The sequence below is a fragment of the Rattus rattus genome, chromosome 7 (genome assembly GCF_011064425.1).
Source record: "Rattus rattus isolate New Zealand chromosome 7, Rrattus_CSIRO_v1, whole genome shotgun sequence".
NCBI classification, from domain to species: Eukaryota; Metazoa; Chordata; class Mammalia; order Rodentia; family Muridae; genus Rattus; species Rattus rattus.
In genome coordinates this window covers 93,330,391-93,345,391 of record NC_046160.1, presented here as the reverse complement: position 1 = coordinate 93,345,391, position 15,001 = coordinate 93,330,391, and the positions used below count along the sequence as shown (strand labels likewise).

The following is a 15,001-nucleotide window of genomic DNA, read 5'->3' as shown; positions in this document are numbered from 1 at the left end:
TAGTAATAGCGAAACCACTGTACTGACCAGGAGTACGGGTCAGTGGGTTTTGCTGTTTTGTTTTGTTCTTAGGGATTAGTTTTTATTTTTATATAGCCTTATTTGCTCTTTCTCCCGTAGCTACATCAGCAAGGTAGACGTGCTGCATATTTTAGTCGCTGCTGCCTACCGCCATATGCCATCTCTAGATCAGATCTTGCAGCCGGCCGCGGTAACCAGGCTGAGGAACCAGCTCCTGGAAGCTGAGTACTACCAACTGGGCGTTGAGGTGAGACAAAGGTGAAGCTTCCTTTGACCCTGCTGCCATGAGTGGCTTTGAATCAGGCAGTACCATCTCTCCATTGTCCTCATCATGGAAACGTACAGGGTACACCCAGCCTGCCGGGGTGAGAGTTACAGCGCTTTTTGGTGGGCTGATGATTGGGCAAAGGAACGGAACAGAGCTTGGGAGACTCTCAGACCTGAAAGTATACGCCTCTCATTTTTACCTCCAGGTCTCTACAAAGACTGGGCTTGATTCCACAGGAGCATGGCATGCCTGGGGCATGGCCTGCCTCAAAGCTGGGAACCTCACTGCTGCTAGGGAGAAGTTCAGTCGCTGCCTGAAGCCTCCTTTGGACCTGAACCAACTGAGTCATGGCTCAAGGCTAGTCCAGGATGTGGTGGAGTACCTGGAGTCCACAGTGAGACCCCTCGTTTCCTTGGTAAGAGCAAAGCAGAGAGTGGACCCCGTTCAGGAAGAGGCTGGGGACAGTAGGATCCAGGGAGAGGACTGGCTTAATCCTATCAGTAGTGCATTTGGGCTCATCCTCACCTGAGGTCTGTTTGTCTGTCTGTTTCTATTACATGTGGTTAGGTAAGTGACTGTATGGTTAAATAAGTGACACAGAGTCGGGGGGGGGTTGTTTTTTGGGGATTTTTGTTTGTTGACTTTTTGGTTTTTTGGGTTTTGGTTTTTCAAGACAGGGTTTCTCTGTGTAGCCTTGGCTGTCCTGGAACTCACTTTGTAGACTAGTCTGGCCTTAAACGTTCAGAAATCTGCCTGCCTCTGCTTCCCAAGTGCTGGGATTACAGGCACGTGCCATGGCCACTCAGTTACAAAGTCAGTTTTTTAAAAGAAACTCTAAAATATATATTAAAAATTAAAATCATATGACCAGATTACTGAGTTTTAATATTCCATTTAGAGTTTCTTCGTTTTTTCATTTTGTACAGAGTATATTGCAGTGTATTTGTGTGCGGCTGTGTGTACTCACCCATGTGCCTGTGTGGAGGGAGGTCAGAGGTCATTGTTTGCTGTCTTCTCTCTTTCCATTTTGTTTATACTTTTGTTTTGAGTGTGTGAGGGCACTCACACACAGACACACACACACACACACACACACACACACACACACACACACACTCCGGAAGGTCAGAGGACAACTTGCAGGAGTCAGTTCTGTCCTCCCTCCAGGATGAAATTCGGAGATCAGGCTGGTTTGTGGTGCCCTCACTGGCTGAACCTTCTTGCCCCACCCTACTCTGTTGCTCTTTCACAGCAAGATGTGTCGCTGAACCTGGAGCTCACTGCTTCTAGTAGATTCTCCAGTTAGCTCCTTCCCACTGCAGTCTGCACACTCAAACACTGGGTTACAGATACACGCCAGGACCCCAGCTTACACACGCAGGGACTCTGGGGTCCACAGAACGGCACAGCGAGCACTCTGACGACTGGTTTCATTTTGTTTAATCCAGAACAGCCTTGAACTCACGATCCTCATGCCTCAAGCACATGTGCACCATCCACCCTAACTAGTGTAAGATCTGCTGAGAGACAGGCAGAGAAACGCAGGCCCACAGTCCCAGCTACTCGGAAGCTGAGAGGCTTGGAAGAGGGAAAATAACTTCTTAAACACTGCAGTTCAAGGTCACATGGAGTAGTCCAGGAAGACTGTCAGTAAACAAACAAGGTGTTTATGGTGTTGAATGGAGCTTGAGTTTGTACCCTCCCATAGAGGCGCTTGTATCCTACCTGCTTTTCTGCTCTAAGACTGTCGTCGTTCCCTCAGGCAGCCGTGCTCCACACTGCGGCAGCGTAGGGCTCGCCACCTCTGCCGCTACCTCCGCCATGGCTTCTAGGGGCTGAGAAAACTCGGTGCTCTCCACCTTTGATTGTAGGCTTCTGGTTTGAGACAGGGTTTCTCTGTGTGGCCCTTGCTGTCCTGGAACTTGCTGTGTAGACCAGGCTGACCTTGAACTCGTAGCTCTACCTGCCTTTGCCTCCCAAGTCCCAGCTTCTGTGTATTGTGTTACAATTACAATACACCATGCCCCAGCTTTTCTCACTGTCTCTCTTTCCTGCCAGCAAGATGATGATTACTTTGCCACCTTGAGGGAACTAGAAGCCACCCTTCGAACCCAGAGCCTCTTCCTGGAGGCCATTCCTGATGGGAAGATCATGAACAACACCTACTACCAAGAATGTCTCTTCTACCTGCACAACTACAGCACCAACCTGGCCATCATCAGTTTCTACATGAGGCATAACTGCCTTCGGGAAGCCCTGCTGCACCTGCTCAACAAGGTAAGACACTCAGACATGGGCCAAGGACAGTGGCTGCCCCATCACCTCCTTAGACGTAGCTCAGTGTCCCACTGTGAGATCATTTCCAGCAGAGTCAGGTCAGAATGAAAGGCTTTGTCTATACAGTTGTCCAACGAGGGAAGCAAGTCTTAACTTAAGAACCTAATATCCCTCCTGACCAACAATAGCAAATTCTCCCAAAGCACAGGGCACAGTCAGAGAATCAACCCAGCCTCTGGAGTGAGGTGCTCAGTGGGAGTTTTGTGTAGCACAGGCACATGTGTGTGTACAGGAGGAAGCAGCACACCCTCTCCTTGTTCTCTCTCCCCTGGCACTTCCCACTGGAGGCAAGAGCACTGAGAGCATCATCACTTCCTTGGCCATCACTCTTCTGTTTACTGAGGGGGGCGGGGGGAGGAAGGAAGGAAGGAAGGAAGGAAGGAAGGAAGGAAGGAAGGGGTGGGAGGGAGGGAGAGAGAAAGTCTGTACACAGGGATCATGGTGCATGTGGTGGTCAGGGGATAAATTTTAGGAGTCACTGCTCACCTTCCACCTTTGAGGCAGGGTCTCCTGTCTCTGCTGCTCTTCTGCATCCTGTAAGCTAAGATTTCTACTGTTTCTGCCTTCCATCTCACTGCAGGCATCCTGAGCTTGCAGATACACACTCCTGCATATTACATGGGCTCCAGGACCAGACTCAAGTCATCAGGTTGCATAGCAAAAGCTTTTACCCTCTGAGCTCTCTCCTAGGCCTGCACTTCTTTTTATCTCTCAACATTCCATGGTAACTTCCTGACAAAGCAACTGATATTTACCAAATTTCACAGAAAACTAAACATCATCCAGCCACACTAAATCAGAACAGCAGCCAATAATAGTTTGCAAATAGGTCTATTTTATAGACGACTCCAAGAGAAATGCAGCATCATGGTAACTAGACCCTTCTAGGTGGGTGAAAGGGAGACCATTGCTTGGCTGGTGAGTCTTCGCTGCTGAGCGTGTCTTAAGAGTCATATAGAATGAGCCTTATTATTTGGAATTTAATGTCCCCTTTTCCTCCATCTCCACATGAGTTGAGAAGTAACAATGTTTCTGTCAGGCACAGACTAATGGTGTGCATCATCAGGTCCTTTGCCTTGGATAAGTGCAGCCAGAGGTAAGCAGCTCATCTCCTTATCCAGGTAGAAGCTGACGACAGCACTGCCTCACTCTGAGGCTCTGTGGTCTCCCGTCATCAGCTACCCTTGCCTTTGTTAAGAGCCTTCCTTTATCCTCAAGCAAGTGGGGATACAGAAAAAATGCACTGAAAAACGACACTTGAGCTCCTAGCATGGGCAGGGTTTCTATGAGTTCCTTCCCTGTCACACTGCCCTTGGTATGAACATCTTAAACATGACACCCTCCTGTTATTCCTCTCCCCAGAGGGCCTCCATGGATCATTAGGGTGAAGGACATCTCCTTAGCATGCAGCTGGACCTCGAGATCTGTCTCCATATTTCTAATGTTTTTTTATTCACCACAAATGCTATTCCATATTCCAGACTCACCAAAATGTTAACATCAGTATCTTTGTTAGTCTTCCTGCACTGTTCCACCTCTCCAGAATGCCCCAGCCCTCCTTGTTTTCTTGGAGAAATTCCATTCATCCTTTCGGGCTAAACAGGGATTAAGCATCCCTAGACCAGAGGCAGAGTCAGGCATATTTCTGTGAGTTCAAGGCCAGCCTGGTCTATGTTTCAAGTTCTAAGACATCTGGTGCTCAGTAGAGAGGAAGAAGAGAAGAGCATGGAAGGAGAAAGAGAGGCAGAAGAAGGTGAAGGAAGGGTGGGGAGGAGCAGTCAAGAGAAGAAGGGAGCAGAAGAGCAGGGTTATGCAATATTAGATGGGGTGCCCAGAGAAGGTGGCCTCTGAGTGAAGGGCTGAAAGACAGGACAGCTGGAGGGATTGCGGCCCAAGAAGAGGAAGTAACAAAGAGAAAGGTTAGGGTAGCTAAAGCCAGGAAAGATGGGACAGGTCAGTAGCAGATACAATCAGGAAGGCAGTAGCTAAGTCATTCAGTATATGTAGACATTGGGAGAACCTGGGCTTCATAGTGCATGAGTAACAAAATCACTGGAAGATGGTGGACAAAAGGGTAACTTCATCTGATTCATGAGGCGGCAAAATTGATTTGTTGGCTTTATATGGAAGAGACAGGAGTGGGCAGTGGGAGGTCATGGAGAAGGCTACTTCAGTAACCCAGGCGAGCTAATGGTGGTCAGCGTGTGAGTGTGCATGGGCAGCTTCTGAGTATGTCCCCAAGGCAGAACTTGCTAAAAAGTTCTCTATCAGAGTTTGAAGAGGAAAATGGTCCTGAGGCTTTTGGCCTGAACTACTGGAAGAATGGAATTGTGGGAAAGAGGAAAGTATGGAAGGAGCAGTTTTCAGTGTGTCAGCTTTGCAGGAAGACATGTTAAAAGGTGGCTGGGTTCCATGGGAAATGCCGATCCAGAGGCCCCGGAGGGTGAGCAGGCTGGAGATAGAGGTGTGAATGTCCTCAACACACAACATGGAAAGCCATGCATGGGACTGGATAGACTCACTGGGGAACTAGAGATAGAAGAGGGGTCCTACAGGGAGGAGAGGAACCAGCTAAGGAGCTCAGTGGCCAGAGATGTTGAAAGAAAACCTGCAGGGGATGGTTCCTAGTATCCTGGAAGCAAAATAAAGACTTTTTTTTTTTTTTCAATTAAAGGTGAAAGTTTTAAGCTTAAAGGTTTTCAAGGAGAAGGAAGTCATCATCTGTCAAAAGCTGCTGGTCTCATTGGGTCAACAAACCAGTCCTCTAGTGTGTGAGAGGTGTTTAATTGGTCCCCAACACCACAAAGAACCAATTCTGATAGAATTAACAGTGTAGAGCTCCTTCTTAGCTAGTTAGCTGCAATGTGATAGCATTTTGGGGCAAAAGCGATGTTAGGGGAATCTGAGAGAAAACCTGTGACATAGGACGGGAGGTGGTGCTCAAGAAAGACACTTAGGCTCAGAGCAAATCCTAGAGCCTGCCAGAAGCAGCTCTCACAGTTCTGACTTCTTACCTTACCCTGCTCCAGGAAAGTCCTGCAGAAGTCTTCATAGAAGGCATTTTCCAGCCAAGCTATAAAAGTGGGAAGCTGCACACTTTGGAAAACTTACTGGAATCCATCGATCCAACCTTGGAGAGCTGGGGAGCGTACCTGATCGCTGCGTGCCAGCATCTGCAGAAGAAGAACTACTACCACATCCTGTACGAGCTGCAGCAGTTTATGAAGGTGACGACGCCCAGCCGCCCTTCCTGTCCTGTCCCTGGGGCCCTGTCCTGCAGGAGAGGCTGTGCAAGATGAGGGAACAGGGCAGACATTTGACCCTGACCTTGGCATTCCACCAGGCTCTCTGACATTGTTAAATATTTAAACTTTAGTCCTACATTTAGAGCAAAACTTTAATCTTGTCCATAGTAACGTTCTTTAGAATTCAAAAAACATGGGGCTGGACAGATGGCTCAGCAGTTAAGAGAACTGTCTGCTCCTCCAGAGGATCCAGGTTCAATTCCCAGCACCCACATGGTGACTCAGAACCATCCATAACTCCAGTCCTAGGAGAACAATGCTCCCTTCTGATCTCCATGGGCACCAGGTCCACACAGACATACATGAAGCAAAATACTCACACACATAAAATAAAATAAAGCTAATTTTTAAAAAATTCAAGGACTATAAAAGTTAAAAACAAACAAACAAACAAAAAAAAAGATTTAAAATCTATAAGGAATGATGTTCCAGAAAGCTGGGGTCTTTAGAAGAAAACACATACAAGTAGAAAGGCCAAGTTTCCCCAAACTGTCTGAGGTTTCTCAGTGCTATAATCTCAAAGAAATTACATCAACGGATGCCACATTAAGACTCCATTCTCAATGGAGAATCCAAAGGCTCTTCCTTTAGATCTCTACAGGGAAAAATAACATCCAACCCAAGAGCTTGTCCTGCAGTCCACTGTAAGGAGGTGTCTGGGGCCATGTAATCACCAATGTAAAATGGCAGCTCAGTTGGCGATAGGGAAGGCACTTCTAATCAGGGAAGAAGGGAGGACCTGGAGTGGAGATCACTGGAATGTGAAGGTCTCCTGTGAATTCTCACGACCACACTCCAACATCTCTCCCAACCCGAACATTCGCTTTTTCACTCCTAGGACCAAGTCCGAGCTGCCATGACCTGTATTCGGTTCTTCAGTCACAAAGCAAAGTCATACACAGAGCTGGGAGAGAAGCTGTCATGGTTGCTTAAGGCCAAGGACCACCTGAAGATCTACCTCCAAGAAAACTCCCGCAGCTCCGGAAGGAAGAAAACCACCTTCTTCCGGAAGAAGATGGCTGCCGCTGATGTGTCCAGGTATTGAATGCCTCTCAGGTGGTCAGTGCAGGCGGGAAGCTGGGGCTGAAAGGCATCAGCCCTGGATGACAGAGTCTGCCACAACCTGGAAAGCTCCCGAGGTGCTTGAAGGGAGGGAATTCGGATCACGTGCTGCAGCCAGAATGACTGAGCCCCTCATTCTGTACAATGAGGGGGAAAAAAAGGTCCCATGCAATGTCTCTCTACTCCTCTTTCTCCCTTGGCACACGTCAGCCACTGGCCAACCCAGCCTCCAGGATCCTCAACCCAGGTGCTTCCTTCTTTTATGCTTGTCAGCCCCTCTGTTTAGAACATACTCTCTGAAGTAAATGCTTAGCCAGTCATGGTAGCCCATGCTAAAGCGAAGGATTGTGAATTTGAAGTGAGTCTAAGCAGTGTAGTTAGATGTAGTCTCAAAAAAAAAACCCTGAGGAAACAAAATTTCCACCACTCTAATTGTTACCTTTTTAGACTCAGTCACTAAAGCTCTCTGTCTGGTTCCTGTCTGCTTCTCTAGTGTGAGCTGTGAGGTCCAGCACAGGCCTCCATCCTCACTCTGGTACCTGCCACACAGGTACTCAGCAATTATTTGTTGCTCCAGGGCTGGGACTTCATCCAGCTCCACAGTGCACTCTAACTACCGTGCATCTGTGGGTGGACCTAGGTCCTTCATTTTTGCCGAGCCATAGCTGTTTGGAAGGTATTTCAAGACCCTTGACTTCATGTCACTTGTCTGGTCTTTCTGTGGCCATGGTGAACCAATCACCTAGCCACAGACACCCCACTCCTGAGAGCCTCACAAGGCTGGACCACGCCTGCCCTGTCCCCATAGGCACATGAACACGCTGCAGCTCCAGATGGAAGTGACCAGATTCTTACATCGCTGCGAAAGTGCCAGGACCTCTCAGATCACCACCCTGCCTCTGCCAACACTCTTCGGAAACAACCACATGAAAATGGAAGTTGCCTGCCAGGTACGCAGAGTGTGTCACCTCTGGCAGACAGCTCACATCTCTCAGGATGCTTATTCCAGGTGTAATTGTCTGACTGTGTCAGTTGTTTCCTGGACGGCATCCTCCATACTGGAAAGCGAGCCTCGGGCTAGAGGCAGAGTCCAGTTTGGTCACTTGTGTCTCTCGTACTTGGATGCTTAGTAAAATCTCAACATATATTCAATAATTACATGCATTGGGTATGGTGGCTCATATCTGTAATCCCAGCACTAGAGTGGCAGAAGTAGGAGAATCGCTACAAGTTCAAGGCCAGCCTGATCTACAAAGTGAGTGCTAAGCCACCTAGGACTGTGGAGGAAAACCCTGTCTCCACAGAAAACATGATGGTGGTGGTGGTGGTGGTGGTGGTGGTGGTGGTGGTGGTGGTGGTGGTGGTGGTGGTGGTGGTAATAGTGATATTGATAGGAACCCTGTTTTTTGTTTTGTTTTTGTTTTAATTGAGAAGCTATTTGAATAATTGCGATTCCTTTAAGCATATCTCTCTCTCCATCCAGGTCATGCTGGGAGGGAAAAATGTGGAAGATGGTTTTGGAATTGCATTCCGTGTTCTGCAGGTATGATATGTTATTCAAGTGTATGCCAAGGGAACCCACACCTGACATTTCTGTGAAATGCTATTCTTTAAAAAAATGGTATCCCAAGAGGAGCGGATTTACGTGTGTATGAGGGGTGAAATCAGAGGTGATACAGAACTGGATCAAATGCCAGGCTCTCTGTCACTTAGCCACAAGCCAACCTTAGCCTTTCAAAGGTATCGAGGAGCCCATGTAAGGCAGCTGCCCAGAACTGGTTTACTGCAGAACTTTCACTCACCTTCATGTCAGGAAGGAGGAGCCAGAACATGTCTCCCGAGGCCTGTGGCGTAAGGGTTAACCTAGACTAGGTTTAGTGTATTTATCTGGCAAATTTCAGGAAGCGAGTCTTTTGATAATCTGTTCAACACTTAGGCAGCTCTTAACAGACAACACTATTTCCCAAAGAAAAATGAATCAGGGGAGAGAGAATTTGTCGTAGGAATTAAGTAGAATGTCTTTTGCAAGTCCATGGAGCCAGGCATGGTGGCACAGCCTGGAATCTCAGTGTTTGGGAAATAGAGGCAGTCAGATCAGGCGTTCAAGACCAGCCTTGACCCTGTCCTGAAGAGAAGAAAAAGAAAAGAACCGGAAGTTCATAGGATGCACCATTCCATCTACTGAGGAGGTGGTGTTTGTAATCACTTCTTAAATGTTTGCCTGACTCCTTTCTTGCCTTCCTGTATGGCTTCCCACGGTGGACGTCCCTGATGCCCTAAGTCCATCATCCTATGTTCTGTCCTAGGACTTCCAGCTGGACGCTGCTGCGACCTACTGCAGAGCTGCCAGGCAGCTGGTTGAGAAAGAAAAATATGGGGAGATTCGACAGCTGCTCAAATGTGTCAGTGAGTCAGGCATGGCAGCCAAAAGCGATGGCGACACCATCCTCCTCAACTGCCTGGAGGCTTTCAAGAGAATTCCACCCCAGGTGTGCTACCTCCTGGGTCTCTCCATTCCTCTGTCTGCTTCTGTATCATTCTGTCTGCACCTTCTTTCTCCCCTCCTCCCCCTCCTCTCCCTCTCCCTCCTCCTCCTCCTCTTCCTCCTCCTCACTACAAGATTCATTTCTCTTTCCAACACTGCAACCATGGCCTCCCTCTTCCCAGCCCTCTCCCTGTGTAGTTCATGATTGTGACTTCCGTATCCAGAAGATGTGGCTCAGCATCTTCTCATCTAATACTGTGTATTCCCAGAGGTGTCTGTGCACAGATCAGAGTGGGCCTTTGTAGCACATTGACTACAAACCATGCTTGTGGGGCAAACAGAGCCTCATGTATTTGTGATTGCTCAGCATAGGCCACTTAGGAGACATCCCTTCCAGCCCAGTTTTCAAGCGTAGTCGCATTATTAGCTCTAATTTATTATTCGTGTAATGGGAATTGAGTTAGAGAGAACAATCAAGCAAGTGTCCCTACCTCGGAGGTACAATATCTGGGCTCAGTGTGGATTGAGTTTCTTCTCTCTTTCACGGCTGCTATGTCTCTGTTGTACACAGGAGCTGGAGGGACTGATCCAGGCCATCCACAGCGATGACAACAAGGTGAGCAGCCATGTCCTGGCCCTGCAGACGCAGCTGAGTGAGAGCACTGAGCTTCTCTCGCTTCCATGCAGTTCATGGTTCAGTTTTCTTTGCTACCCAGGGCCTAGACAGTGGCTTTAAAGCCCCAGAGGGTATAGACAGGGGCCGATGAACATTGGCTGCCCAACTCTTTATCCCTGAAGACTGTTTAACTCTCCGTGTTATTCTGAGGTCTCTCACCAGATAGCCAAGGTAGGGGACACCTGCTTGATTTCCGTCTTCAGGTATAAGGTTTCTAGGGAGGCAGTTTTGTCCTTGTTCAAAAGAGTTCAGTAAGGAAAACCCCACTATGTCAGCTACTGTTCTCATTGATATGACAAAAGACTTGACAAGAAGCAATTGAAGGAAGGAAAGATGCATTCCGACTTAACAGTTGAGGGATACACTCCATAGCAGTGGGGAGGAAAAGGGGAAGACATGGCTGTCTGGTGACACTGCATCCAGAGGTAGAAAGCACCAGGAGACCAGGTCCTAAACCCTCAGTGCCCACCCCAGGTGACCACTTCCTTTAGCAAATGTGTGGCCTTCTGAAACACTGATCTAACTTATGAGGGGCATTCACATTCAGACCAAAGCATCCACTCCGCCCCTCGGAGGACAGTGCTCCTCTGGAGCCCACAAACTCTCCCCTGCTTCAGACATGACTGAACCTTTGGCTTACATTGCCTCTGTTATGAGTGCCAGCTAGGACAAAAGTGTCACTGTTTGTGGCTGGCCCTGGGATCAACTGTTCTACATCTTCAGGAAGGCAGAGTCCCACAGAAGCAAAGCCAGACCAGTGGCCATCGGGAGACAGATTTCCTAGCAGCCAAGTCCCTTGTGGTGCAATGCCTCGTGTCAGGTGGTATCTTACACAAATGTAGGACTGCTCCTGCGGCAGCGGCAGCCCCCAGACAGATGCCAGCCACCTTTCTCAGTCTTGGTCTTAGGGAAAACATGTTCTAAGTATTTCCTCACGGTCTGAGCAACATCCTAATTGGGTCCTCAGAAAGGATGGACCCTCACCTTCTGAAACGACGGTTACTTTTGTAGAGTCTGAATGAGAACCAAGAGTCAAGCTAGACAGTTATTACTACTCTTCAGTTGTTTTGCTCAGCAGCTGTTCTACGGTGCTTTCAGGACCTCGTTTGATTCCTCATCATCTTATAATCATCATTCCCCTCTTGAATTTTGCCTGTCAACTTGTGGTTCATACAGTTGGCAGTAACTAGAGCTAGATGAGGGCTTACTCCCTATGGCAATATATACACACACACACACACACACACACACACACACACACACACACACACACACACACACACACACACCCCAAATTGCTTCAGTGAGCTCACAGCACACCAGATGTATTCTGTAGAGGGAAACTATATGTAATCAAGCCGAAGAGACCTTGGCGGGTTAAGACTCACCCACCTCCAAAAAGATAATGCATTTTACATGGAGCAAAAATAAATGCATGCATACATACATACATACATACATACATACATACATACATACATACATCTCTGATTCAGAAATAACTGTTATAGCAGAAACTAAGCTGCCAGTAGGAGCTCAGCCACAGCTTATGGAGGCCTTGGTACTGCTCAGCCACGAGTGATGGCTAACGAGAACGTGCTGGTAAAACCCAAGCCAAGAAGAAAGGGGCTCTTGAGTTGAGACGGAGAGCGTAGGAAATACAGAGAGCTTTAAGTTCAGATTTGGTGATGTGATACAGCTCAATGGTGGGAGGGCTCGCAAGCATGCATGGGCCCAGGTTTAATCCCCAGTGCCACCCACCCACCCAAAGGCTTTTTGGCCTTTGTTTCTTTTTCTTTAATTCAGCATGTTCAAAACACACAACCAGAAAAGGGAATCTGTAAACCCTTTGTAAAAGAAGGGTATGATCATTTACACATATATTCAGTTACCCATGTAAGGCTCATTAATTGAACACTGACTACCAGCTAGGCACCAAGAATACAAGGTGTAGAAAAGGCAAACACTATTCCTGCTCTCTCAGACCTTGCAGTCTAGTCAAGAACAGTCACCAAATAACTATAAAATCACAGCCTGTGGATACTGGCAATATTAGCTCTGATTCTAAAAAGATGTTGGAAGAATAGACAGAGGCCAGATTCTGCCTACCTTAGTTTCTAAATCTTATTTTACCTGTGATAGCTCTTTACATTAGAACATAGGGCCATGCAATAGCCTACTGCCTAGAACACTTCAAATTGTTATAAAACAATAAAAGGCAAGAACCTCACTCTCGATCTGGTGAGGGAGAAGTATCGTCCATCTGCCTGTGCTTTCTGGTGCTCTCTGTGCTTACTGATTTTCCTTGGTGGTCATCTCATCCCCAATCCCTAGGTCCGGGCCTATCTGACGTGTTGCAAGCTGCGTTCTGCCTATCTGATTGCCGTGAAGCAAGAACACACACAGGCCGCCGCCCTTGTCCAGCAGGTGCAGCAGGCTGCCAAAAGCAGTGGGGATTCTGTAGTGCAAGACATCTGTGCTCAGTGGCTTCTGACAAGCCATTCCCGTGGTGCCCATGGCTCAGGCTCCAGGAAGTGACCCAGGGCTGTGGAACCTGGGAACTACAGCCTGGGAACTATAGCAACAGGCATGATGCCACACAGCGCCCTCCATCTCCGTCTTCCTGTGGAGTGGGACTTCTGCTCCTGCCCCAGGTTGGAGTGAGCAAGTCAGAACCTACTTGCCTGAATGGGCAAGAGTAGGTCCTTTCACACAAGTGCCATGTAAAATTGTAGACTCTGTGTTTGTCTGCAGATAGCCACTTTCTACCTCAGAGTGACTCTGTGTGTGTGTGTGCATGTGTGCACACCCGTGTGCATGCTCCTGTGCACTCATGTTTACGCCCAAGCATTTTTCTGAACAAATGAGACTCCTCCATTGAAGAGAGGCACTTTACTTCCTACTTTCCGCTAGTCTGAAGACCTTCAGTGTGTTTGGTTCTTGTCCCAGGTTGGCCTGTTCATCCACAGTTCCCCCTCTATGCAGACACACATGCTTTAACAGCTCCTCCTAACCGGAGGGATCAACAGAATTACAGAGCAATGCCAAAAAGGTTGCTTTTCCCCAAAATTCAGAGCGAATGTTAGGAGTATGGCTGTGGAATGTGTCAACTTTCCCTGCCATACCTCTCACAAGCACAAGGTTTTCAAGTGTGGGCATCTGAAAGCTCTGGCAATGGTATAAAGAGTCAGATCTGGGAGACTGAGGCCAGACCCCTTCACATTCATTCAGAGGGAGGAAAGGGCCAACCCTTCTGAGCACAAAGCTGGCTCTTGTCAGTATCCCTGCTGCAGGGTTGACAAGGAGAGAAATGGTAGCCAAGACCCTGGGGCTGAATGAATGCTAGACTCTACCTGTTTGCATTCCATTTGTGTTTGTACCTCAGGAATTAGTTAAGAAACCATTTCTCCATCCCTCGTGCTTCCCCTTGGCCTCCTCAGGGCCATGGGTTGGATATGCAAAGACCTAGCTCATTGAGGCAGTAGTGCACTGAGGGATTTGCTTCAGAGTTGGGTCTACAGGCAAGGCAGAACAAGCGGATAACAAGTAATTCTCGCCCAGGGGTGGAGAACTGTATGAAGGGTTTACTGTGCATCTGCTTTTCACCTGGGGTGGGTTGGTGCTCTAGACAGAGGGTCTGTCATTTGGTGACTGGGAGCCCTAAAGAAAGGCCTGTGGCCCCAAGTCTCCCACCAGCCAGAGCTCAGCCTATTGGTCTCCCCTTTGCTGCCAAGGCAACAGGAACTGGAACTGAAGTCAGTGTCTCTGGTGCTTAGAAACCCTGCTCATTTCTTCTGAACCAAGTTTTTCTTAATTAACAGTTGTTTGTGGACATCTGTCAGATTCCAAGCTTTGGTCCTAGTAGAGAAGAAAGGCTGAAATGGGCTCCCTTGAGGGTAAGGTCTGACAGTGGCCTTTCCTTCCTGATGCATAGAACACACCACAGTTCCCAGGAACCCCCATTGCCTGAGGTCAGCTTACACTCAACGCTGTCTATGTTTGCACTGAACATAAGCACTTTACACAACTGGGTTGTAAGTCTTGCAGCCCTCGATTTAGGATGACACAACCAGATTTCCCTGACTTTCTCTAACTTGAATTGTAAAATAGGTGGACCATTGACCAGGTTAACAGAGAAAAGATTGCAGACCTAAGACATCATACTGTGGTTTCCTGAAAAGCAACAATAACATCAAAACAGTTGTACATGTTGAGGGACTGTGTATCCTACCACAACCACACCACAATAAACTGGCTGTCCCACCTACTTCTTGGCTTCTAGGCTTTTTAAATTTTTTATTATTTACTATTATGTGCATTGGTGTTTTGTCTGCATGTATGTCTCTGTGAGGATGTCGGGTGTCCTGGAACTGGAGTAACAGACAGTTGTATGCTGGGAATTGAACCTGGATCCTCTGGAAGAGCAGCCGGTGCTCTTATCATCCATGTCATCACCCCTTGGCTTTATTTATATAAACACACTTTTTAAAAATTTTCATATGAGTGTGTGTGTGTCTGTGTCTGTGTGTGTCTGTGTGTGCTTGTGTGTTCTGTGGAAAGAAAAGATGAGTGGGAAATAAAGTTCAACTGGCTAACTTCCTCTTAAACAATTCCTGGAGTGACCATTCAAATCCCCTATGTATTAAAAAAAACTATTAGTGGACCAGGGAGATGTTTCAGCGGGTAAAGCGCTCACCACACAGGCCTAACAACCTGAGTTTGATCCCTGGCACTCATATGAAGATGGAAAGAAAGAGCTGACTCTTCCAGTCCTCTGACCTCCGATATACCATAGCATGAGATACCATGGTAAGTACGCAAGAGCATGCACACACACTATACACACG

The 15,001-nt window shown here is 47.7% G+C and overlaps 1 protein-coding gene across 1 annotated transcript in view; it reads left to right on the top strand.

The window, feature by feature from the left end:
• Positions 1 to 14,418, top strand: part of Zfyve26 (zinc finger FYVE-type containing 26) — a 61,693-nt gene extending 47,275 nt beyond the window's left edge. The window contains 10 exon segments of the mRNA XM_032908020.1: positions 121 to 268; positions 495 to 704; positions 2,348 to 2,566; positions 5,656 to 5,853; positions 6,770 to 6,969; positions 7,802 to 7,943; positions 8,477 to 8,536; positions 9,300 to 9,482; positions 10,050 to 10,094; positions 12,489 to 14,418. Coding sequence (XP_032763911.1) covers positions 121 to 268; positions 495 to 704; positions 2,348 to 2,566; positions 5,656 to 5,853; positions 6,770 to 6,969; positions 7,802 to 7,943; positions 8,477 to 8,536; positions 9,300 to 9,482; positions 10,050 to 10,094; positions 12,489 to 12,692 — 1,609 coding nt within the window. The 3' untranslated portion in view covers positions 12,693 to 14,418.
• Positions 14,419 to 15,001: the final 583 nt, after the last annotated feature.